This window comes from Cupressus sempervirens, chromosome 5 (genome assembly GCF_028749045.1).
Source record: "Cupressus sempervirens isolate cs-2001-9-10 chromosome 5, ASM2874904v1, whole genome shotgun sequence".
In the NCBI taxonomy this organism is placed as follows: domain Eukaryota; kingdom Viridiplantae; phylum Streptophyta; class Pinopsida; order Cupressales; family Cupressaceae; genus Cupressus; species Cupressus sempervirens.
The window spans coordinates 713961665-713989519 of NC_143122.1; the positions used below are offsets into that span (position 1 = coordinate 713961665).

A 27855-nucleotide genomic window follows, 5' to 3' on the forward strand; every position below is an offset into this window, starting at 1 on the left:
GGGGTGGAGTTGTTTTACCGAAAGGTTTTTCCCCACTGAAAAATCTTTGTGTTATGTGTTTCTTTCTCTATCTATTTTCTTTATGCTTGGTTGGCTAAAATATTGTTGTTTACATGATATTCAATCTATAAGTGTAAAAGATTTTAATAGGATTTGCACCATACTTCTCTTAAGAGATTAGTGTAGGAAGTTCTTTCCGCACCTGAGTTTCCTTACAGGCACAGGACCATCACCATCAGTGGGCAAATAGGTATGAATCGTGAATCACCATGGTTGAGGACCTAGCGACCTAAACATTAGGATACAATCGATGGAACCACATGAGCTATTAAATAAACAATTTAAAACATAAAATAATTGAATTAAAATATAATACGTACCTAAAAGGATTTTAAATGATCTTTCACTATATTATTTATATATATACTTATGTAAGTACACATAGATATAAATTAAAGTGACACCATAATATTATTTCTTTATAATAAAATGATGCCACCTCATTAATATATATCTACATATGTGTAGATAGATATAAACCATAATATTTTCCGAATTATAACCTTCAATCTTCTTCCATCTTTTTATTCTTTTTCTTAGTTGAAAACTGATTGAACACTTGGCTCATTTATTTGGTGTCCAAGAGCCAATACATTTCCTGATGTTATGACTTCTTGGAAGCCAAAGAGTTTTTTAATTCTTTTTTATAACATGAGGTCGAGAGAGATGAGAGACAAGAAATCACATTTCTGACTTCCATTATTTTTCTAGCATTTTCCTAGCTCATTCCGGCTTCTTTCCACAATCGATACCTTGCAAAAACCAATCAATTTTCTGCAATTTCCATTCGAAAACCTTTGCATTTATAACAATGTCGTTCTTAATACAGTCTATTGCATGTTGTTCCTTTTATGCTGAAGATTGATGTTGTATTTACATACTGTGATTATGCCTAGAAGCAAATCAAATAAGAGTTGATACAAAATCATTTAGCAGCACTCTATTCTTATTTCCTACAACACCCGACTACCTTGTTCATATTTATTTTGTCAGAAATCATGAGCACTTTTATGCTAAGACTGCAATAGATGTTTTGCAAGCAAAGGAGAGGTAAGTATTTGAGCATCCGACAAGACAACAATTACGAATTAATCCGGGTTATGTGGAATACCCAAAATCCAATCTTTCAAATACAGTTTTTCTTGACCAATGGTGCAATAACATCAAATTACATAGTAGTAAGCTACAATATTTATCATGATTATGTCTTGTTTGATATTATAGGATTAATCCTCTTTAATTTATAATTTTTCATGGCAAGTAAAAGCCAAGTAACTATGATATGAATCCATGAATCATTAGGCCATTGGAATTAACACAATATTTGCTGCAAATATTTAAGAATATCTTTTTCAAATCACAGATTACATGATAAGCTGATATATATATATATATATTCATGAATTAGTTGAGAATCAACAGACAGAGCCGATTGTTCTGAGATCCAAGCACCTAGAATTCACTGGTTGTATAGCCATGGAAAAGTTGAAGAGGTGAGATGAAGTCTACAATGACATAGAAATAAAAGTTAGATATGAAACATTAAATCTAGAATAATATCATTTAATAGCTCACGCATGATCATGTTTATTGTATTCTCCTGCTGTCAAGTCGAGTGGTGTCATTAGATACCAGGATGCTCAGTGGATGACAAGATGTTCTATGTCTATTCCAGGTAGGGAGGGCCTTTCTCGTCAGAGATTTTGTGGGGATAAGTTATAGTCCGAGGTTGGGTGGTTAAGCCCCTGACAATGTTTCCCCTCTCCACAAGATGTCAGATGTGCATTAGATAAAAATAAGTTATGCATTCAAACGCTTGTTGGAAACTAGTATTTTTACTTTTATGATGTATATTCAAGTAGAAGGTAAGATTAATTGAGTTGTATCATCGTTACAATTATTTCTTTAAATGAAAACAACTCTTATCGTCAATATAGTTGGCAACCAGTTAGATGGATTGATCTTCTAATTGAATGTGGAATTTATTCATTTGCGAGAGATAGATTTATTTGATGAATTGTTATTTCAGTGTTTCATTTATAAGAATAATGATTATGGGCATATTTTCTAATCTTATGTTATTGCCACAATTAAGAAATTAGAAGGAAATGAATGATCTAATGGTAATTGATGCTCTAATTGATACAGTTGTATCTGAAGCCCTAAATGATACAGTGGTATTTGATGCCCTAAATGATCCAATGATAATCGATGCCCTAATTGATACAATGGTATCTGAAGCCCTAAATGATATAGTGGTATTTGATGCCCTAAATGATCCAATGGTAATTGATGCCCTAATTGATACAGTGGTATGTGATGCCCTAAAATATATAATGGTATTTGATGGTAATTGTCATTTGATTTTGATATAGTGGTATTTAATGGTAATCGTCATTTGATTTTGATATAGTGGTATTTGATAGTAATCGTCAATTTATCCTAAGTGATATTTGTTGACTAATCTGGGTGATTGCAAAAGCATCCCTACAATGATTTATTGGTTCAAATTCCATGGTATGTAGATTTTAATTTCCGTAGTAAATTTGTTGATGGTGTTTTTAGATGTTAGTTATGAGTTTTCCATTTAAGTAATTGTAACTGTTAAACTCATTCACATGAACATAATTGATATAATTGTCTTCCTATGAAAATGAAGTAATAACTATATTTCTTTGAATATGTTAGTTGTTAATTAAGACTCGGAAAAAGTGGTTGTTAAAACATACATATGACTTTAATATTACTGGAAATTTTTTATAAGGTTTGAGAAAGCATCTAAACATGCTTGAACTTTTTTAGCAAGAGGTTAGGATGCAAGTACGAAAAAAGCTGAACTCATGATCCTCTCTTTGAAAAAGAAACAACAACAGGTTAATTTTTCTTTGAGTGCTACTCCTTGGAGGCAGTGGTGAAATAAATGTTCCAAGAAATTGATTTTCATAATAGACTCAATTGAGAGACATTTAGATCAATGGGGATCTAAGGAGGGTAGAGAGTTTTTTTAATCTTCTTTAGAATAAGTTTAGGAAAGCAAAATTGTGGGATTGGAAGACTAAGAAAAACCCTTTCACCTTGTTAGTAGCATCAATTATCATCTATTGTGTGACGTTTGGAGGAGTAACATGCCAAATCACAATTATGATCAAATTGAAAGAATTCGAAAACATTTATCACTAGCTATTGTAAAGTCAAATCGACATCTTATGATGTTCTTTTAGTAGAGGCAAGTATTTTCCCGATTGAGGTTTCAATTATCAATTATTATGTGACTTGAAAAAGGTTGAAAACATAATTTGCACCACTGGCCCAAAACGATTGTGTGAGAGGAACTAAGTTGTAACAAAAAGACTTGGAAGGGAAAAGTATAACAAGTGGATGAACTAAGGAAAAAATAATTTGCGTGACTGTCCTAATACCAATGAGAAGACCAATAATGGTGATAAATAAATTCAAGAATATCATATGGACAAAATAAGTAGTTTGAAAAAAATATAACTATATCAAAGAATTTAACCTCGTGTGGCAAAATGATGGAAAAGTTTGTTTGAGATCTACTTTTAAGAGAAAGGCTAAAATTTGAATCACACATCTAAGGACTACTTTCATCATTTGAGACGTGAATGAGAGGTGTGTGAAGAAGACTGAAAAGAAAAACTTTCATCTATTGCTAGAGAGGTGAAAATGCAATGACATTTCATAGCAGAATATACAATATATGAGAACAATTTAAAAGTAAACAAGCTAAATAAACTCTATTTAAAAAAAAAAAAAACCAAGATTTCACAAACAACTAATTTCTTATTCAAAATTTATAACACAATATTTTAACAAAAACTTATCTGATTTAATGTTCTGAAACCCTTGGATAGCTGAATCTCCACGTTAAAATACCTTCATCCTCAACCAAACGCCGAACAAAGCGCTTACAAACTTAATGTTTTAAATACAAATTTCAATCCGGACGAAGGAGCGAGGAAAAAAAGGCAGAATCGCCTAACGTGGAGCAACTCGACTTTCAGAAATATTGCATGGAACGGCGTACACGTACTCCGAGCTCCATGGAACGTAGATCCAAGCCCTTTGGAATGAATCTACACCTTTACATGTTTCTAGTTTTGCGTGACTTTAACGATCACCGCAAAACAGCTGAAATTATTTATTTATTTAGTTTAAACTCCTCCGAAAACAAACCTCATTCGATATGCAGCGTGTCTGTTGTCGGAACACGTGGGAGCTTCATACATTATACATAAGGAAGACTGATCTCTGAATAAAACCATCTCTAAATAAAATAAATAAATAAAGAACAAACCGAACTACGGGAGGGAAAAGAAAACAGAGAAATTTTTTTTTCTGTACTTTCAGTGAAAACTTTCAAAATTTGCAGTTCCATTGCCAGAAATAACGATTGTATACATATCCCTTAATAAGTCTATAATAAATACCAGATAGGATGCATTTATGGAAAGTCTTCTTGAAGAATCGACTATAAGTTCAAATTTGTGGAGAGGAGAAAATGCTTTTTTTGAGGTAAGGTGTTTCTATCTTAAATAACGTTCATCTTGAGAAATGGAAGAATGCTTTATTTCTGTTTCTTTTCTTATGGCGTTGGATTTTTGTTTACATTGCATAAAATAATACTAGGTCGAGTTATTTATTTTGGTTTTGGATTTCTATAGTTGCAGGAGGGTTTTGTGGTTAAATTACTTTGAAGTTATTCGATTTAGTTAAAATTGAGGTGCAGGAAGAATGATTGCGTTTTCCCGCCCGTTTTCGTGTTCTAATTAGCACAAGAATTTTTGTATCGAATGAATGTATAGGAGAATATTCTCTGTTAGCTAAGGCAGGGTTTTAGCCGGAATCAAATTAATTAGTTCCTTGCTTTTGTTGTTGCAAGAACAATTATAATTTTGTTGGAGACAGGCTGTCGTTTGCAATTTGCTGCATTTGAAATTTAAGGGCAATTTCGGCGAGTTATTGACATTGCCAGGATTTTAAGCTTCTTATAGCTAAAATAATTTTTATCCGAGGAACGAGTTCATCTGTATTCGTTGGATTCTGGTTTCCTACACAAATGTAGGTCTGATTTTATAAAATTGTGCTTGAAGTTTACGTGTATACCTCGCTCTTTTGAAAAGCTAGCTCATGAGGATTACTGCCATATGCCTCTGGAGGTATGCGGAGAACGGTGGACACCATTGTAAAGGTATGTACTGATTATCTTAGTTAGTCGAATATTGTAATTTGTCCTAGTTGGTTGGGTTTAGAACGATCTTCAGTGTGACAATTATCATTGAGGCACGTTTTATTTGGGACTGAATCTTTGTTTAGAAGCGATGTGCCTGCTTATTGGTAGTCAAAATGGTAAAGCAATCTATTAATGTGTATATGATGCAAACTGTTGTTTTTTTTCCTATACTTGTCTATTTATGAAAGGAAAAAATGCTGTTCATTAACCATCTTCTGAAAAAACAGTTCTTTCTCTTGTTATTCTCTGAACTTTTCTAAAAATTAATATGACACTTAAGAGCTTATGGGATGGTGTTACAAAAATCTGACATCACATGTATATATATGTGTGTGTTTTTGTGTGTATATATGTATTTGTGTCTACCTATCTATATATATTTATATTGTACACAAATATCTGTACATGCACATGCATATATGTATATGTATGTGTACACACAAGCAAAACTGTTATAAGAAAAGACTGTTTTTCTTAAGTACTTCTATACCAGTCACTTATGACTATGTTTCACACGGTGACAAACTCTTCTGCTAATTGTTTTGAATACCTCTCATTTGAGAGAGAGCATAGTATGAAATAATTTTGTTTCTGTTGCTTCTATATCTCTAGATGAAACAATTTATGATGTGTTGTTACACTCCTATTGCAGCAATAGAGACAAAGTGCATACCAGTCAATCATGAAGCTAGTGGAAGGGGAGCGTTTGCATTTCCCTACTCCCTGAAAGGTTTTCGAAACCAAAAAAGGTATGTATTGATTCAGCTTTAACGCATCACGCCATGAAGAGTATTTGATTTTGACGCCCTTTTAAACTAATAAATTCTTTGTTGCCTTGATCCATTTGATCATACAAAACCTCTCTAAGACTTATCTGTTAGGTTTGGGCCTATATTTTGTGATATGGTCTTGTCTTCTTTTTTAATTATAAACCCATAAAAAGAGGAGAAATTGAAAACGCTTATCTAGATTTTATCAGTTTTAACGTAATATGTGATAGAAAAAGTTTTCGGTGGTACTGCAGGTTATTAACAAGTGTTCATGGTGATAAGCCATCTGCTGAGTATGCAAAGTCTAGAAGAGCAATATTGGAGAGTCAATTTGGACATGCATTAGGCAATCATGGCTCAAAAGCTTTTTCAGTCTATCACCGTTTTGGTCCCTTCTTGGCATTGTACAGAGCTACAATAATCTTGTCTAAAGTTGCTGTGCTGAGTTTCTGGCATTTGTTTGTTACAGATATCCACAAGCGGGCAGCTAAGGTATGACCAACTTTGTTAGTTGTTGCTGTTAGTGTCTATTATTCTGCAGAATTATAATTTTTGTATTTGTAGTAAACAGTGACCTGAATATTAGTTGACTGTATATTCTAAAAGGAATCAATGGTAAATATTCAGCAAATAAAACTTATTGTATTATATTATGCCATACTAATCATTTGGGACGATATATCTATATATTAAGGAATCTTTCTTAATTTTCTTTGAGCAGTTCTACTACTCACTTTAATATTGGTGAGTTGTTTAAATACCCCAAAATTATCATAGCAATATACCTACAACAATATATTTAGTAACATTTCCCCCCGTTAGTGTGAAAATCGTAGAAACTACACTTTTTCACTACATTAATACCATTTCTTTTGTGTCATAATCTTGTTTCAAACAAAAGGAACCTCTCATCAAACTTTCATGATTTTCACACAGGTTTACCACAAACTTGGACATGAACACGAACACACTTTATCTGTTCAGCTCTTGTGGTTTTCCAGACTACCACTAAGCTTTTCAAGATCCACGAATTACATTACTGTAATGCTTTTGTTCATTACAGTATTCTAATGTAGAAGATTACATAATGAAATATCACACATGAATAGAAATAGCCTAAGTTCCCGTATTCGCTTAGAAATCCTCAAATTTGACATTCGATTCATAGTTGGTTCGAATTCTGTTCAAATTTGCCTGATGCCTGCAAAATTCCTTGCAGATTCACTGTTTCGGACCCTGGTCGATTTTGGGGGAATTTGTAGCGACTTTGTTAGATGTTAGTGGAGCCTGGGTGGAATTTGAACCGAATTTATAGAGAGTTTGGGAAATCCAAAATCAGTTGGTTATAACTTAACATTCACTAATTACCGTTCACCACATAATCAGTTACGGTAACCAGAATGAGAAATCCGAACGGAGATTTCACGAATGTTCTGTATAATCTATAGTTGAGAATGAGAAATCCGAACTATTTATCGTGTTGAATATCTTAGCCAGAAATCAAAGAAGATAAACAACAATAAGGAGTCAAAACTGAAACATTAGACACCAGAAATATCCTGGGAAAACCCTTCTAGAATGAAGGGAAAAACCCAACAACACAACAAAAAGATCATTTTATTGATCATAAAAGTTCAAGTGTACAGTATGCTTTGCTTGATGTGAATATATAATAATAGGAGAGACTCTTCACATTATAACCGAAGGTCTCTTGAAATTGCCATAACTCCTATAATTAATTATAACTCTTCGAAAATTCATTCCTTAATGCATGTGAATGACACATGTCATTTACATTTAATATTATACATTAAATTTAAGTGTCTTTTTTCAGTTGAAGGTGACAATAACGGTAATAACATCCATATTTCTAGAGATAAAGATCTCTATCGCAGCTACCATTTTCAACACTCCCTCTTAGCTAGAGAGATCTTTAGCTGAATAATCATACACGATTATAATCAAAATGTCAATGATTCAATCTCATCACATAGGTCCTATCAAATTCATGGAATCACTCAACATGAAAACTTGTAACAATTACTCATTGTTAATAATCATCGAATCACTCAACATGAAAACTTGTAACAAATGCTCATTGTTAATAATCATGGAATCATTCAACATGACAGATTTGTAAGACTCACAACTAAGCTGCAATCACGGAATCTCTCAATGTGAACTGTCATGGAATCTCTCAACATGACATCAAACTCCCATTACGGAATCTCTCAACATGATGACATCATGGACTCTCTCAACATGATGACATCATGGACTCTCTCAACATGATGTTCACTATTGCATAGTGAAAGAGTTATCATAGTTGATCTTACAATCTCATTCACACAAGAACAAAAAAAACAAGACTCAATTGCATTTAAGTCTCAAATTTAACCATATCTAGCTTGTTTCCAAAATAAGAGATTTTGATATGCATAAACTCACAATTCAAACTCTTTTCCAACACGATTCTCAAAATTACAAGCATTGTAGCATGTTTAATAAAGGCAGGGATTCCATAAATACTCCCTCTTAATCAGGAAGCCTTCCTCTGAAGCTAAAATCCCCCCCTAAATCTCGATGCATCCTGCAACCAAGAAAGATAAATAAAATCAACTTATCATAAGTAATGCTAAATCAAACAACAACAAAAATACTTATCTCCCCAATCCTTGGGATTTCCACATATTCAACCCTTAGTGCAATCCAACACAACTACAACTCCTACCTGAGAAGCCAGAGAATGTCCTTGCGAGTGTCAAAGATCAAACATACTATCATGGTCATCAAATTCAAGCTTCGGCTTGTGATCATATGACAGCAATGAGTGCTCAACAGAATTACCTAGAGAATATCTTCCAAGTAAATGACTGCTCGATAAAACCAATAGACCATATACTTTGCTTGGACCAGTGTCTATGCGCCTCAGACAGTCGTAACTGAAGAATAATACATCATGGCAACAATAGTGACGTATGCTCCATCATTGAATTTCCAGTGGCAGGTAATTCATGGAATGATAAAACTGTGTAGAAGAAGCGATTAGGAGGTGTCAATTACAAGAAATACCATAGTTACACCACCCTAGGGGACGATGGAATGGGGGGACAAGTTTTTGGGACGGGGGGATAGAGGGGCCTTAATTTGGGGACAATAGGGGGACGGTGGTGGGGGATAGGAGAGGGTGTGTATATATATACATATGGTACTTTAAATGCTAGTTATGAAAAGATGTATTGCAACATAAGATATAAAGATGTAAAAGAGCAAATACTTGAACATTGGATGGAATTGGAACATTGAACATAAATATTCAAATCAGCAAATAATCAACATTGGGATGTCCCCCATTCTTGGTGGAGGTGGCGGAATCTAGTGGCGCCGCTAGGGACAGAGGGACGGAGTCCCCAAGTCCTCGGTGTGTCCAAGTCTCTAGGACGTGGGGCAAAAAGGGGGGGGGACACGTCTCCGTGTTACTATGAGAAATACCCATGCAAACACAACTTGACAAGATTCTTTCATCTTTGAACTCATGAGTGCAGAGTGTAGATTATTAGCCATCTTTATGATACAACCGGCAAGGGAAAATTGTCAACGTCCCCTATCTTGGCATGAATGACACTTGCAGACACAAATATGAATAAACATGTTCTTGATAATGCTCAGTGCTTTAATTTCAAAGACTTACTCCCTTATTACTGTTTAGTCGATCACGAAGTCGGGTCACACAAAACTCGATCACCCTTGAATTTTCTCCAACTCCCTCACTCCACGAGTTGTACAAAAACTCCACCCTACTAAAACTCCTTTCACATGAGCCTCTCCTTGTTATAAGGACATGCCCTTCAGGACTGTAGTGGTTGACACCTCTCAAATGATTGATGAGTTCCCTTCAGTGCCATGTGGATTTCTTGGCAACTCTGAAATGGTGTCTTTAGTGGATACTCTATATTGATACTTGCACGACAGCCCCTCATCGTGCCAGAGAAAGAGCAACCATAGTGTAACGGTAAGGGTCGAAAGGCTTGGAATTTTTTGCCTCTCATGTTCATGATAAAAACACCACGTGAAAGAGCTTGAACGACACAGGAGACAAAAAAATCTCGACAAGGGTAGCAACATGAAGAGGAAGACAGAATGATATAAGATGTTACACACATGCAATTGGCACATCTATTAAGAAATTGGCTCGAGCACTTTAATTATGCATAGCAAAGACTCGCATAACGCCTCAAACTTATGAGAGGGAATTTATATCGAAGAAACACCACGCACAATATGCGACAAACTATTACGGAAAGATGCGAAGAAAAGAGAATCTCTACAGTAATTGAGATATGCCTGGAAATGAAAATACTCAAATAATCTAAAACTAAAACCCATGCAATCAAAAGATATTAAGGACAATAAAGGTCGAACCAAGTAAAGAAATGAACAAAAGTTACCCCAATATAAGTAACGCTTGGACTGCAAAGAGGAGAAGCAATGAATAAAACACAATCACAAATAAATTTGAATACAAGCGACAACATCAGCAAATCGAAGAGGAAATTGCATAAGACAAAATGCTTAAGAAGTCATAGCGAGGCATCACTTAGAAATGAATGATAACAAAAATAAAATTCCCTTAATCAAACTGGGCACCATTTACACACATCCGCCCAAGAGTCTTAGACGAAAGACACAGGTCCATCTGGCTCTAATACCATGTTGAATCTCTTAGCCAGAAATCAAAGAAGATAAACAACAATAAGGAGTCAAAATTGAAACATTAGACACCAGAAATATCCTGGGAAAACCCTTCTAGAATGAAGGCAAAAACCCAGCCACACAACAAAAATATCATTTTGTTGATCATAGAAGTTCAAGTGTACAATATGCTTCGCTTGATGCGAATATATAACAATAGGAGAGACTCTTCACATTATAACTGAAGGTCTCTTGAGATTCCCATAACTCCTATAATTAAGTACAACTCTTCGAAAATTCATGCCTCAATGCATGTGAATGACACATGTCATTTACATTTAATATTACAAATTAAACTTAAGTGTCCTTTTTCAGCTAAAGGTGACAATAAAGGTAATAACATCCATATTTCCAGAGATAAAGATCTCTATCGCAGCTACAATCTTCAACACATTGCAGGGCATCCATGATCCACGAGAGGCATTTCTTATTGCATTCTGTGGACAATCTACAACAAGCATTTTGTGATCAATTTTTGATAGATGCATTGTCTATACTCAACAAACACAGGTTACAACTACAGGAAACACTTTACAAGCAGCATAGATATATATAGTACGGACAAACACAAAACGAACCCAAACCTAGCCCCAAAAAACTTTGAACAAATTTTGAACCCGAATGTCGAACCCGCGTCCGAACCAAAATCTGAACCGACAACTTAGGAATTAGCCATTGTTGTTGATCCCATCACTTGATCTCCAATAACATAGGAAACTTTAACTGCTGCTAGAGATGAATTATTAGTGTTGTAATCCTCCCTTCATGATGTGAAATTTTTAATTGTTAGAAACAAAATAAAAATCCACCATAATAGAACATAAGATGCAAGCAAAGCTAATTAGTGGCCTCATTGTTGGTAACTAGGAAGACGATGCTGAGTTTCCTCCTTCCATTGCCTCTTGCATCCAAGCTTGAAATTTATCTAAACACACATTCTTCATCTCTAGGACATGATAACACTTGATCATTGGCATAGTTTTCCCAATCAGTTTCTTCATCCAAGGAAGTGTGTTGATATATTTTGTCTATATATATATATATAGTATGGACGAAACCGAAACAAACCAGAACCCAGCCCAAAAAAAATTGAACAAATTTCGAACCCCCATCCAAACTAGAATCCGAACCGGCAACTTAGGAAATAGCCATTGTTGTTGATCCCATCACTTGATCTCCAATAACATAGGAAACTTTAACTGCTGCTAGAGATGAATTATTAGTGTTGTAATCCTCCCCTCATGATGTGAAATTTTTAATTGTTAGAAACAAAATAAAAACCCACCACAATAGAACATAAGATGCAAGCAAAGCTAATTATTGACCTCATTGTTGGTAACTAGGAAGATGATGCTGAGTTTCCTCCTTCCATTGCCTCTTGCATCCAAGCTTGAAATTGTCTAAACACACATTCTTCATCTCTAGGACATGATAACACTTGATCATTGGCATAGTTTTCCCAATCAGTTTCTTCATCCAAGGGAGCGTGTTGATGTGTACATATATATATATATATATATATATATATATATATATATATATTGTACGGATGAACCCAAAATGAACCCAAACCCAGCCCAAAAAAAATTTGAATGAATTTTGAACCCGAATGTTGATCCCGCATCTGAACTAGAATCCGAACAGGCAACTTAGGAAATAGCTATTGTTGTTGATCCCATCACTTGATCTCCAATAACATAGGAAACTTTTAACTGCTGCTAGAGTTATTAGTGTTGTAATCCTCCCCTCATGATGTGAAATTTTTAATTGTTAGAAACAAAATAAAAACCCACCACAATAGAACATAAGATGCAAGCAAAGCTAATTAGTGGCCTCATTGTTGGTAACTAGGAAGACAATGCTGAGTTTCCTCCTTCCATTACCTCTTGCATCCAAGCTTGAAATTTATCTAAACACACATTCTTCATCTCTAGGACATGATAACACTTGATCATTGGCATAGTTTTCCCAATCAGTTTCTTCATCCAAGGAAGCATGTTGATGTATTTTGTCATCTAGTTGTCTTCTTACAATTGAAAATTACATGTCATATTTCATTATGATATAATTATTTAGTTTTCCTTTCTGAAAAAAATTCTTGTAATTTCCCTTTCCTGGAAGCGAACTTGCTATGTATGGACATACAAGACTTATCTAGGTTCTGAGTCTTCATTATGATCAAGTAGAGTAGGGACTGCTCCTTCAAGACTAATATTCACCTTGATTAATGTAAACATCATACTAGACATATTCTTAGGCAAACTATTCAAAAGTCTTGCTCTTCTGGGATTGTCATCCTTACTTTTTCATTAATACCCAACTAGCTGATCTAGAAGAGAGTGAAACTTATATTATTTGCCATTTGCAATTTTGTCCATCTTCAATCCCTTAAATCTCCTCTTCAGTGTCACCTTGGCACTTTCTGCTCTACATCCAAATAGCTTATTTAGTGATTCCCATATCTCTTTTGCAGACTTCGTGAATCCACATTGTGTGAGTATGCTTTTGACAACTGAGGTCAATAACTCCTAAATCTTTTTGTTTTTCGATGTTCCACTTACCGAGTTCAATTGCATTAGTTGGTGAGATTGAGTTCAATTTGACAGCATACCAGAGGATTTTTTCAGTCAAATGGAATTGCATCTGTACTTGCCATGTACGGAACTCATCCCTCAAATTTCTTGATGAAACTTAACTTATCCATAATTATGTTGTGTTGAAGCTCTTGCTACCTAAGATGTCGTGGACTGAATAATGTATTTCACTATCGGAAGTAGATTGTTAATGTATAGATTTCAGCATTCAAAAAAATTTGGAACATAGTCCCAGGCCAGCAGGTGACCACTCTTCAACTATTAAAGTCAAACTTTGACCCCAAAATATACAACTTGAGAATGAAGTTTCCTATCAAAAATACCTTTATATTCTCCATCAATTGTATTGCCAATTCACAAGCTTTGATATTTTTCTAGCACTTACAAGCTGCCCAAAAAATAAACAAGACTTATTTCACTAGGTCATATGATCCTTACGACTGGAAGAAGAAAAGCTCGTGTACGTATTTTAACTGAAGCTTTAAAAATGATCTCTGTTCTTTCCAACCTAAAATACAGTTCTAAGTGCAACAAATTCGGATTACCACATTAAACAGCAAGAAAGTCCTGCTTTTGCTGCTAGATATGTGGAATGTAGAATTCTAGAATGCATTGAAACTCTGCGTGGAGTAATGGTCTAGCAAAGAAAATTCACGAAGTGAAAATCTAATTCCACTCTCTTCCTAAGCACCACAAGAAACTACAGATCTTTGACTGAAGATTTGCTTTGCTGTGCTGAAATCACAATATACAACAGATGCTCAACTATTCAAGACATCATCTGCAAAAGGATTCTGTTCTGGACATAGGTGAAACACCACAAGTCGGATTCCAAGCTCTTAAACATCAACACCAAGTGTAATTTGCACAGCCAGCTGTGCCAGCTCTGATACTATAAAAGCCTAAAGGAATCAACAGCATATTCAGCACATAGAGCTTATTGTATTTTGTTACACCATACAAATCATTTGGGACAACACATCTATATTTTAAGGAATTTTCCTTAATTTTCTCCAAGCATCTCGACCACTCACTCTGATATTAGTGAGTTGTTAAAACAACCGAAAATCATTGCAACAATATACACACCAACAATATGTTTCCTACCATATTTTTTAGACGGATGATGAGATTATGAGGCTGCTGCCTATATGTGATACTTGGACCAACTTGGGAGTAACTGATAAAATTAAGATGCTCTTAACTTCCTTATATCAGGAATGTTCTTTTCTTCTTGTTCGAAAATGTTCCATGGTTGAATTATTTGTGATTATGATGCTTATGGTGGCCTAGAAATAAATAAACCTTTGTATGGGACTGCTATGTATTTTACTTGCATCAATTGTAAAAATATCCAAGATAAGAATCCTAGTACATATTGATGCTTAAATTATGTGGAAAATTTTGTATGATATGGACTGATCTGTTTGAGTGGCTTGTGATATTGTTTGGAAACATTTGGGATGTAAATACTGTAAGATGTCTATTATTTTTAGCCAGTAGAAGTTCATCAATATGGATTTTTCTTCTGCACATATGCAAATATGTTGCTGTCCACAGTGGCTGATTACTTTGAGAAAAAAATTTGCAATATATTCTCACACCATTGCTGATTTCATATGATAGTTAGACATGATAAAGAAAGGAAAAACTTTATTAATTACCAAGAATGCACAAAAGCAGGTCCTTGGTAATAATATTAGGAGCAAAGTGCACTTAAGCAAAACATGAAGTATCTAACAGTGTAACTAGATACTGGTAAAACAAAATTATAGGATTGGCAAACCAAAACACACAATGTTATATTCCTTGTAATTAGATACTGGTAAAACCAAATTATAGGATTGATTAACCAAAACATGCAATGCCATGTCCCTTTTTCAGAAATTGTATGCCCACAAAGACTTGTAGCCTCTCGTAGTCAAAAGAATATTGGTAGATAAATTTTAATATTGTTTTAAGGTGGACCAAACAATTTTTAATTTGAGGGTAACTCAAATAATCTAGAAAGCTTTTTAAAACACATTACAATAAAGCATAGTGAAGGGGACTTTAGAGCAGATTCTTAACAGAAGTGATACCAGATCATCCAGTTATAGACAAAACAGCAGCGCCAAGCTTTTAATTTCCAGCTCTCAGGCTCACATTGAATGTTGACCGGATGCTGGATGTCGTGCTAGGCACTTAAGAGGGTTGAATTTCAGATAACACCAGGTATTGTGAGCAGATTGTTGCATTTCCAGCTGAGCTTCAGAAGAGGATTTATAAGTTATTGCAGATCAGTGCATTCTAGATCTGAATGGAGGCTGATTTGATTTGCCGAGGCAGAATCAATACAATTCACTGCCAACAGTCATATCTACTGCAATTCGAAGTCCAGAGAAGAGGATGTTGGCTCACATATCAATCAAATTATCAATCAGAGGCCTGCGGATGTTGACACCAGCAGATAGTAGGAGGTAATTTGTATGTTGTAACCATTTGGAGGTCAATCTTGACTCTGCATGGCTCTGCATGGCTCTGATCATACATGTTGAGTTCCTTGAACATGGGTGTGACAGTGATTTAGGCTTCTTGTTGCATTTTTCATTTGATATTTCCACACCCTTTCCTTTTCAATAATTACATATCTGGGCAAGGAGGTCAGCAGACTTGCTTTTTTGGGGATTTATATGTAATTGGCAACCTGTCTTATGCCAAATTTTGAAATATGTAGGAAGGTGGGTATGGCTGTTTAGACATTGGATATTTTTTATTAGCATTTTTTATAGGTATGTTGCTTTGGAGTGGTCATTGTATTATGTTGAATGTTTCTTTCATCCTTCACATTCAAAGTCACATGACCTTTTAATAATCCGATATTTTTTTTATACGGGCAGGGATCATAATAAGTTATGAAATATTTTTATTAGTAAATAATAAATTTCTGTTATAATGAATATGGAATAATTTAAATACAATTGTAAAGAAGTAATTGATAAATAAGTTTAAGTAGTCTTGAAAGAAAGAAATATATTTGTATTTGTTATTTATATATATAAGGTGAATATATATGTCAAAATTTGCAAATGCATAATATATGAATGTTATTATGAAAGGATCGACATAACTTCTTAAGGAGGAAAGATTGATCTTAAATACTATAGTGTCAATATCAGAGATGAGCATAATCCTCATTTGGTTGACATAGTTTAGAAATTAATATAAACTCTATAATGTCGATATGAGAGATTGATGATCTCCATCTGATTGACATGACTGAGAATTAATGAAATCTCTACAATGGTGGTATGTGAGATTAATAATCTCCATCTGACTGACATGCCTGAGATTGATGTGCCAAATATTCTGATGATGTCAACATATGTATATGTGATTGGCCTTGGATAAAGGATGTCCCGTCCAAGATGAACCTTGAGGGGTGCACTTGAGAGAAGATGGTGGAATCACTAAGGGTTAGAAAACCCGATCTTTATATCCTTTCTTGCTAACCCCAGTAGAGGGGACATTACACCTAGCCTCATATAGTTTCTGGATTTCATTATGGGCATTTTCATTGTCAGCATTGGCACTTGAATTTGGCATCCAAGGTCGAAAACCCTTGACCGTTTTCAATGATCAGGGAGAATGGGTTTTGATTACTAGAGGCATTTATAGATTAGATTTGCAAGAAATTAATTATTTGTGCTTTTTGAGATTTTCTCGAAGGGCAAATTACCAGCTTAAACCAATTGAAGGGTTTTCAGTTGTAAGAACCCCAATAGTTTCTAACTTTGACAAACACCAAATTGCTTTACTTTTCAGATGTTGGACATTTTGTCGAACACTTTGTATGCAAGCTCTATCCTGCCATCTTTTATTTCCAGATCGTTTTTGTTTGCTTGGAATGGTTTCAAATGAAGTTTAAATGTTCGCAAATGATTATTAAGCTATCTAGGCAAATAATTACAATGCAAGTGCAATCTTTTGTGTCTTTTTGAATGCATGTATATTGATTCTACATGTAAAATGTGCACCTACAGCCAATGGACATTTCCACAAACACTTCGCAAACTATTTACAATAAATCAATTTTCAGTTTATGAAGACCTTAAACTATCAAGCAAATAATATAAAAACCTGGCAAGCATGGGCTGTGTTATTTCTTTAACATTCATAGAATTGTCTCAATACAAATAAAAATCCCTTCCAATGCTGTGATGCCCCCGTTTTGAGACACAAATCAATAATAATAATCATTAAATTACAAGATTTTAGTAAGAAAATAAAAATAATACTAATAAATAATATTATAGTTTAATTTATTATCAAATTGATGTAATATAATATTATATCAATTGATATAGTGATGATATGAAAATAATATAATTGTATAAATAATAATATAATTATAATATTGTCTAATAAATATACTTATCAATGTTAAAAATGAAATATTTCTGATGATTATAACCTAAATTTGGATATAAAATATTCAAACAAATAATTATATCAAAATGTAAACTAAATAAATATAGTTAATATGTTTATGTCATAATAACATATATATATTTGACATTATTATAATTTAACTATAATTATTACATAAATATAATAAATCACTATATTGTAATTGAATTTGAAATATATTATGACCATACGAAATAACAATATTAATAATAATGCGTAGCCATTGAAATTCTTAGTTATTAATAATAAAATAGAAAACTATGAAACAAGTCAATATAAACATTAAATGATAATATGCACCATTATAACACAATATATAATCTTTCTGAAATAGTAATTAATTATCACAACTATTATACGAGTTGATAAGCATGAAAAGATATAAAACAAATAAAATATTAGAGATCCAGTAGACGTGAAGATTCAGATGCCACCTTCCATCTCTGGACACTGCATATAGAAGCAATGGTAGAACTGAAATGGAGAACACAATCCAGGAAGATGGTTGGGAACCAGGGAGAACCCAGTCAAATATCTAAGAACGGAGATGAAGAGTAGACAATACCATTAGCACAGAGGATAATATTATCTCAGAAAAACAATATAAATTTTGTACTTTGCACTATCATATACAAGACTAAGCAATCTACGGGAGATAATGAAGAGCAACAATACATTCACTTCAGATGGAATGGAGAGCACAGAGGCTATTGAATTAACAAGGAAGGTATTCAGCATATGATTATGAGGTGTAGAGCTTGGCTTCACATAGAATGAATCATAAAATGATTAATGAATAAAGCAACAACAATGAAAATAACACTACATAACACTTCTTTATGTCTGTGAAGGAGTAACCAGCGCCCAGTTTAATTATGAGGAAAGGACAATATTTAATTTGTCTTACTAAGAGACTAGAGCAGTGATTATATTGGTGTGATAGATGATTCAATTTAATCAAGCCGACTGTCGGCAGAATGTTAAGAAAGACTATAGTCAATGATGACCACGATCTGCATGTTCTTACTAAAAGGAAGAACAAGTTTTAATGTTAAGCAGCAATTAGAAAATGAAACTATCAATTATGTTAGTGGATGCTATCTTGAAAATATAAAGGTGTAATACAGGTAAAAGAGATGTTGATGTTTTGTAGCTTTACTCGGATAAATTACATCAAGTTATATATATAAAACACCATAAGAGTTTAATTATGATAATGAATAGACATGTCCCATGAAGGGACATGTCTATTCTCTCATTCTCTTATAAATATGCGGGGAGGCTGCAATTGGAAAACACATACCAACAACATGCCAGCGCTTAGTACATTCACAGCGATCCTCCAACACTAAGATGGTATCAGAACCAGGTTAATTGCAATGTCAAAACTGATTTATGGAATCAGTGTATCATCAACAAGTTTCATAATCTTGTGAGCACGACATGAGAACAAAGCCTCATATTAGAAGAGACATTACATACAATCTTGCGGCTATATTGTGTCGCTGATGACTAATATTAACAACCTCATCATACTTGGCGCTTAAGGTTCTTGTGATAATATTCTCTGTATGTCATTGTTGGGCTTGCATGTAAACTTCAATAATATTTACACATCCTTGATTGGCCCAAATTACTTCTGAGCTTATAAGAAGATACATGCAGCGATTGATATCTACAATTATGCATTGCAACTTGTTTGAAGCCTTCCATTAACCATCACTATATCATGTGTCTTTAGGAGAAGTATGGGTTGTTACTGTGTTGCTAAGGAATATTCACATATCATTGTATGGTCAGTGTAGCCCTTGTTGGGAAATTTCCTTCCACAATTCACTTGAGTATTAGGCTTGAAGGTTCAGAATGGTATCAAATACACACTGAAGAGGATCTGATCAATGATGGACCATTATTGAAACGAGGCATCACAATGGCAGCGACTAGGTCAGACAGTTATCCAGGGATCAAATCATATTTCGAACATGCTGGCCAGAGCTGACAGGCGTACAGAGTGGAACGAAACATATAATACAATTCTGCACAAGCAATCATCAACCGACACCTGGAAAGGATGATGTTCTTCACCTTTATGACCTTGCCGCTAATTATGTCAAATGCGAGAAGAGAAGAATAAGTTACAACATGTCATTGCAGAACTGGGGCACATGAAAAGAAGATTAATCAAAGCATGTTGAAAGGATGACTTTCATTAGTCCGACCTATCATTGTATAAAGAAGAAGGAAAGAATTAAAAAGGAATTCTAAAGGGACATAGCCTTCATTTGTTGAACAATTAATTTATTCATGGGTAAACCTGTAACTCACATAAAATATAAATCATTTATATATGCATATGTTATAGGATGATGTCAACTTCAAAGTCGGTTTAAATATGAAAGTGTTGAATATAAAACTATGAGATGAAACATATTAGCGGCAAACGACAAGGAGATAGAAAGGTTGGTTGGACACCCAATAAGGTGACATGGACAGCAAGGAACAAGTTTATAATTACAAAGTGTTTAATATAAAAGAAAAGCAAGTCAAAATCATAAGAGGAGATAAATATGCTTGCCACCCAAATTAATAAGGAGAAGCTTAAACACATTGTGCATCTTTAAGGTAGGTCAGACTATTTTTAAGCCACATAACATTTGCAGCATCAAGGGTTCAAGGCTGGAAAAGCACCAAAACTATAAAAGAACTTGTATGAAGGATGCGCAGTGTAATAACCCCAACCAGTTATAACTTCAACAAACACCAAATTCTTTTATAATTCAGTTGTTTGACATTTCGTCAAACACTTTGCAAGCAAGCTCTGATACCACTGTAAAGAGACTAACTGATCTCTGTTGTGATTCTGAAATGTAGACTCGATTTTCCCTTGTTTTTATACAGTTTTCCAATTTCTATGACTTTGGATTTGGATAATAAAATTGCTTTTGGAAAAAGATCATATTGAACAAAATTTGTATAGAAATATGCAATCATTTTTATTATTGTTTGCACAAAACCAAGAAAGTACAATATTGAAGGAACCTGGTTTTAAAATATAACGACATGAGCTTGAAGATGGGAGCATGTCCAAAGACCAATGTCCATACGGGATTCAATACTATGCTGCAGGCAATCAGCAGGCTTCACCAAATCACCACGTATGCTAATGACCCTTCAATGGTGACACAGATTGTGTGGTTGCAGACGCGACTCCTTCACAATGATTACACTCCCCAAATTGACCTCCAAAAACTGAACTCAACCTTTGCATTTCTCACGCGGCTAGGAGCAGTTTGCCAGTTGATTGTAATTGCTGTCCAATTCTTCAACAGTAAGTACGACTCAGAAAACTATATTGGAAGCAATGATTATTGCTGGACGCCACCTTCAGATGAAACTCGGCCCCTTCTCTACTTCCAAAACTCGTCTCCCAGTTTGCAGACACCAGAATAATAGTAATACGACTTTACTTCTCAATTTCAGTGTAGAACCAATAAACAATCTCCAAGACACAAACAACAGTAGGAAAATTTGCCGAATTGCTATACAACAGCAGCAATTCACAGAACCAACCTTCAGAATAGTTCTCAGAACTTCAGAAAAACCCTCACCAGATAATCAAGAGATAAAATATGAAATCAAGATGATCTCTCCTTCTCGAAAAAGCCATATTTATAATACAAAGTTGAGCCACTTAGCTTCACGCTCACACTTTTCACTTAAAAGCAACTTTTATAATATAAAGTCATAACACTTTATATTATAAAATACAATGATAATAAAGTGTATCATAAATAATCATTAAATCACAATCCTCCAAATATGACTTCCATAATATTTCATCAAGAGATCAAATAACAAACCAACTGATCACCCTGCCTAAACTGCACACCCAAAATAGTAATCATCCGAGAGTGACTTACTAAAAATAGTAAGTCCAAAAATAGCAATTCTGGACAAAGACCTCCAAATCCAAACATCAACTCACGAGGGTCGCGATGATGAGCTGACAAAACCACACTTTAGAAACTTGCTAATTCGGGGACATTGCAATCGTCCCTCCCCAAGATTGCTTGTCCTCAAGCAATCGCAATCTAGGGTGCTGTAGAATATCCTCAGGCTTCCAAGTAGCATCCTCCTCTGGTAGGTTCTGCCACTTAACCAATAACTCATGGATGGTCCTCCGTCACAACTGTCTCTCTCTAGTATCAAGAATCGCCTACGCAATCAACTCCAATCTCCCTTCATCTTCCAACGGAGGCAATATAGGTGATGATGGTTGTTAGATTATGGTGACTGATTAGGAAAGTACTGTACATACTTCATAATTAGTGGGGTTCGGGGCATCGCCTCGAAATTTTTTTTGGGACCGTGGCCGACGTCGTAGCCGACATATGGCCGATATGTTGTAACCCTAAAACGGATAAAATACTTGTATAAAAAGGTTAAGGGTTAGGTATTTTCATTATGTTGTGATGCGAAATTGGTTCTTGTAGCGATATTGAGCTGTAAGGGATTACGGACTATAATCAGGTTGTAATCACTGGATTGTAATAAGATTGGACTTGCTGTTTGGTGGATGTAGCCCAGGGATTGGATGAACCATGTTAAATCTTGGTGCCTTGTGTTCATTTCTGTGTGATCTATTATTTTCCGTTATTGGTTATATTTGCATGTAGTTTTTTATTTCTGTCCGTGGTTTATCCTAACAAGTGGTATCAGAGCCTAGTTGTTTTTTCAGTTATCCTTTGTAGGAAAGTTTCACAGTTGAGTGGGAGTCTCACAGTTGAGTGGGAGCAATGGCAGATGAGGGTAAACTGAGGGTTGATAGGTTGAATGAGCAGAACTTCCAATTATGGAAGATGCAAATGGAAGACTATATGTATCAGAAGGATTTATGGAAACCGTTGGAAGGTAAAGCCAAGAATAAGGGATCTATGTCAGATGCTGAATGGGATCTTTTGGACAGAAAGGCACTCGAAAGCATTCGGTTATGCTTGGCACCATCGGTGGCTTTTGATATTACAAAAGCAAAGACGACAGAAGAGTTGATGAAAACCCTAGCGACACTATATGAAAAGCCCTTCGCTTCAAACAAGGTATTTCTCATGAAGCGTTTATTTAATATGAAAATGGTAGAAGGTGGATCTGTTGCAGATTATTTAAATGAGTTTAATACAAGTACTAGTCAGTTATCTTCTGTGGGTATCAATTTTGATGAAGAAATTAGGGCTCTCTTGATTTTGTGTTCTTTGCCTGAAGGCTGGAATGGCTTGGTAATGGCGGTGAGTAATTTTGTTCCTGGATCTAGTACCCTAAAATATGATGATGTGATCGGTGTTGTTTTGAGTGAGGAAACTCGTAGGAAATCCTCAGGTGGATCTACATCAGGAAGTGCTTTGAATGCACAAAGCAGAGGTAGAACGACTGAGAGAGGAAGTAACTCTGGGAATCGTGGGAAATCAAGAGGAAAAGGGAAGAGGTCTCAATCAAGAGGACCGAACGACTGCTGGTACTGTGGAAAACCAGGGCACAAAAAGAAAGATTGCTAGAATCGAAAGAAAAATGAAGGAGAAAAATCAGATGGAGACAAGGAGGCAAATGTGGTAAGTAACAAATCCGAAGAGGATGCTTTGCTTTTGTCTTTAGAAAGTGTTGATGATTCATGGGTTTTAGATTCTGGTGCTTCATTTCATGCTACACCTCATAGAGGTTATTTCATTGATTATGTCCAAGGGGATTTTGGGCTTGTTTATTTGGAGGATAATGAACCCTGTCAAATTGTTGGAAAGGGAAAAATTAAGATTAAGTTGCAGAATGGGAATCATTGGCTATTACATGAGATAAGACATATTCCAAGGCTGAGTAGGAATTTAATTTCAGCGGGGCAACTCGGTGATGAGGGTTGTGTAGTTACTTTTAATGATAAAAATTGGAAGGTTTCAAAAGGTTCCCTTGTAGTAGCAAAAGGTGTGAAAGTAGACACTTTATATCTTTGTACAGATCATACTGTTCCTTCTACTTTGATTGTTTCAGAGAAAAATGAATGTTCAAGAACAATTGCTGCAGTTGAGTAGGGAGAACAAATAGCTGCTGTAGATTCTGATACATTGCTGTGGCATAACAGACTTGGGCACATGAGTGAGAAAGGTATGAAAGTACTTCATTCAAAGAAAGTTTTACAAGGTTTGAAATGTGTTAATATGGATTTCTGTGAAAGTTGTGTGTATGGAAAACAAAAGAGAGTGAGTTTTGTAAAGATTGGAAAGGAAAATAAAAAAGAGAAATTAGAGCTTGTGCATATAGATGTATGCGGACCAGCACAGGTATCTTCTCTTGGTGGCTCTCATTATTATGTTACATTTATTGATGATGCAACTAAAAAAGTATGGGTTTATTTCCTTAGACAAAAATTTGATGTATTTCAAACTTTTAAGAAATGGAAATGCTTGGTTGAAAATGAGACTGGTAAGAAATTAAAATGTCTCAGATCTGATAATGGTGGTGAGTATTGCAGTCATGAATTTGAAGATTATTGCTCCACTGATGGTATTCATAGACAAAAAACTGTTCTAAGGACTCCATAGGAAAATGGAGTGGCTTAATGCATGAACAAGATTATAATGGAGCGCACAAGGAGCATGAGGTTGCATGCTGGGTTGCCCTTACATATGTGGGCAGAGGCTGTCAATACTGCAGTATATTTGATTAATAGAGGTCCCTCTACTCCTTTGGGCTGTGGTATTCCAGAGGAGGCATGAACTGGTAAGAAAGTGAGTTATTCTTTTCTCAAGACCTTCGGTTGTGAAGCTTTTGCTCATACAGACTCTGAAAATAGAACCAAGTTAGAAGCTAAATTAAAGAAATGTGTCTTTGTTGGATATGACATTAATGAATTTGGTTATAGGCTTTGGGATTTTGAAAATCATAAAATTGTTAGAAGTCGGGATGTCATATTCAATGAAAAAGTGTTGTACAAAGATCTGTTGCAGCAACATGAGAAGAAAGAAGATGATTATGTAGTGCTTGATGATACTCCAAAAGCTGATGTTCCAGCCATTCCTCATGATGTGAAACAACTGCAACAACAAATACCACACACACCGGTGAATGTTAGATGGTCAACGATGCAAATTAGACCTCCACAAAGATTTTCTCCCTCTTTGTATTCTATTTTACTTACTGATGCTGGTGAACCTGAAAGTTATGATGACGCTGTGCAGGTGAATACTAAGATTCAGTGGGAGTCTGCAATGAAAGATGAAATGGACTCTTTGCTGAAGAATAAGACATGGGATCTATGCAAGTTGCCCGTAGGTAAAAAGGCTTTACAGAATATAAGTGGGTTTACAGGTTGAAAGAAGAGGAAGGAGGTAAGAACAAATTTGAGATATTTTCTCTTGTTGTTAAAATGACTTCTATTCATACTGTTTTAAGTCTTGTGGCTATTGAAGATTTGCATTTAGAGCAGTTGGATGTTAAAACAACCTTTCTTCATGGTGATTTGGATTAAGAAATATATATGGCTCAGCCACAGGGTTTTGAGGTCAAAGGTAAGAACAAATTTAAGGTCAGGTTATTTGTAAAAGGATTTGCACAGAAAAAGAGAATTGATTTTCTTCTGTTGTTAAAATGACTTCTATTCGTACTGTTTTAAGTCTTGTGGCTACTGAAGATTTGCATTTAGAGCAGTTGGATGTTAAAACAACGTTTCTTCATGGTGATTTGGATGAAGAAATATATATGGCTCAGCCACAGGGTTTTAAGGTCAAAGGTAAGGAGAACTTAGTGTACAAATTGAAGAAAAGTTTATATGGTTTGAAGCAAGCACCTCGGCAATGGTATCTGAAATTTGACAGTTTTATGCATGAGCATGGATATAATAGGTGTTATTCAGATTACTGTGTTTATTTTAAGAGGTTGGATGATGATAGCTATATTATTTTATGTTTATATGTTGATGATATGCTTGTAGCTGGGTCTAACATGGATCATATTAAGGGGCTAAAATGCCAATTAGCACATGCATTTGTTATGAAGGATTTGGGAGCAGCAAAACAAATTCTTGGTATGAAGATTTGTAGAGATAGGAAGAATAGAACATTGACGCTATCTCAGGCTGATTATGTTGAGAATGTGTTGCAACGTTTCTCTATGGAGAATGCTAAGTTGTTAGCACACCTTTACCTGGTCATTTGAAGTTGACTAAGGAGATGTGTTCTAAGACACAGGAAGAGGAGGATAAGATGTCCAAGGTACCCTATGCTTCAGCTGTAGGAAGCTTGATGTATGCTATGGTATGCACTAGGTCAGATATTGCACATGCAGTGGGAGTTGTTAGCAGGTATATGAGTCACCTAGGTTTTCAGCATTGGAATGCTGTCAAGTGGATTTTCAGATATTTGAGAGGAACATCCAATAAGTGTTTACACTTTGGGGGCACTACTACTGATTTGCAGGGCTATGTTGACTCAGATTTGGCAGGGGATATTGATACCAGGCGGAGTACTACAGGTTATGTCTTTACTGTTGGTGGGGCAGCCGTGAGCTGGGTTTCTAGGTTACAGAAGATTAATGCTCTATCCACTACAGAGGCAAAGTATGTTGGTGCTACAGAGGCAGCCAAGGAGATGATATGGCTTCAGTTCTTCTTGGAAGAATTGGGACATCCTTAGAAGGATAATTATTTGTTCACAGATAGTCAGAGTGCCATTCGTCTTGCAAAGAATTCAGCTCTGCATTCTAAGACCAAACACATCCAGTTGCGGTACCATTTCATTCGGTCAGTTTTGGAGGATGGAAAGTTAAAGCTAGAGAAGATCCATACAAATGACAATCTAGTAGATATGTTGACAAAGGTTGTAACAAGGGAGAAGCTGAACTCCTTTTCAGCTTCGGTTGGTCTTTTAGACTGAACATGAATCACAGAACAACAGAGTCCAAGGTGGTTTGATCCAGTGGGCGCCCCATGTGGTAGTGGTATTGCTACACGATCAGTCTCCAAGTGGGAGATTGACGTTTAGTGTGGAGCTTGATCAATCCCCAAGTGGGAGATTGTTAGATTATGGTGACTGATCAGGAAAGTACTGTACATACTTCATACTTCAAAATTTTTGGGCCATGGTCGATGTTGTAGCCGACATATTATGGCCGACATATGGCCGACATGTTGTAACCCTAAAACGGATAAAATACTTGTATAAAAGGGTTTAGGGTTAGGTATTTTCATTATGTTGTGATGCGAAATTGGTTCTTTCGGCGGTATTGAGCTGTAAGGGATTACAAACTGTAATCATGTTGTAATCACTGGATTATAATAAGATCGGACTTGCTATTTAGTGGACGTAGCCCAGGGATTGGGTGAACCACGTTAAATCTTGGTGCCTTGTGTTCATTTCTGTGTGATCTATAATTTTCCGTTATTGGTCATATTTGCATATAGTTTTTTATTTCTGTTTGTGGTTTATCCTAACAATGGTATCACATGGCTGCCCAAGGCTCCCTTAAGGGAAGAAACATGGAATACATTATGAACCTTGCTATCCTCAGGTAGATGCAACTCATAATCCTCCTCTCCAACTTGTCGTACAATATGAAAATGACCATAATAACGTGGCTTAAGTTTCTCAGAACCACTCTTTTTGATCGAAGACTACCGATACGGCTACAACATCAAGTAGACCATGCCACCCACCTGAAAAGTCCGAGCTGTTTTCCGCTGATCAGCATATTGCTTTTGCTGATTCTATGCTCTCTATATATTATCTCTTAATGACCTTACTGCATTCTAACTGTCTCGCAACAAATCTCTTGCACTCGGTACCTTGCTATCACCACATAACAAGTTTATAAAACTAGGTGGATCATACTCGTATAAAGCCCTGAAAGGCGACCTCTGTGTAGTCATGTGATGAGTGGAATTGTAACAATATTCACATAAGTGAATCCACTTTACCCAAGCCTTATGCTGAGAAGAGACATA

General features: G+C 35.3%; 1 protein-coding gene across 4 annotated transcripts in view; it reads left to right on the forward strand.

Annotated features, from left to right (window-relative positions):
- The first annotated feature begins 4257 nt into the window (after positions 1 to 4257).
- LOC149557985 (Protein kinase superfamily protein) overlaps positions 4258 to 27855 on the forward strand; it is a 235137-nt gene continuing 211539 nt past the window's right edge. The window contains exons 1-4 of one of the 4 annotated variants that reach the window (XM_089832437.1): positions 4258 to 4593; positions 4961 to 5269; positions 5964 to 6060; positions 6336 to 6573. In XM_089832437.1, the coding sequence (XP_089688563.1) occupies positions 5209 to 5269; positions 5964 to 6060; positions 6336 to 6573 (396 nt within the window). In that variant the 5' untranslated portion in view covers positions 4258 to 4593; positions 4961 to 5208. The remainder of the gene's footprint in view (positions 4594 to 4960; positions 5270 to 5963; positions 6061 to 6335; positions 6574 to 27855) is intronic. The other 3 variants (XM_089832438.1, XM_089832436.1, XM_089832439.1) reach the window with 3 other exon arrangements.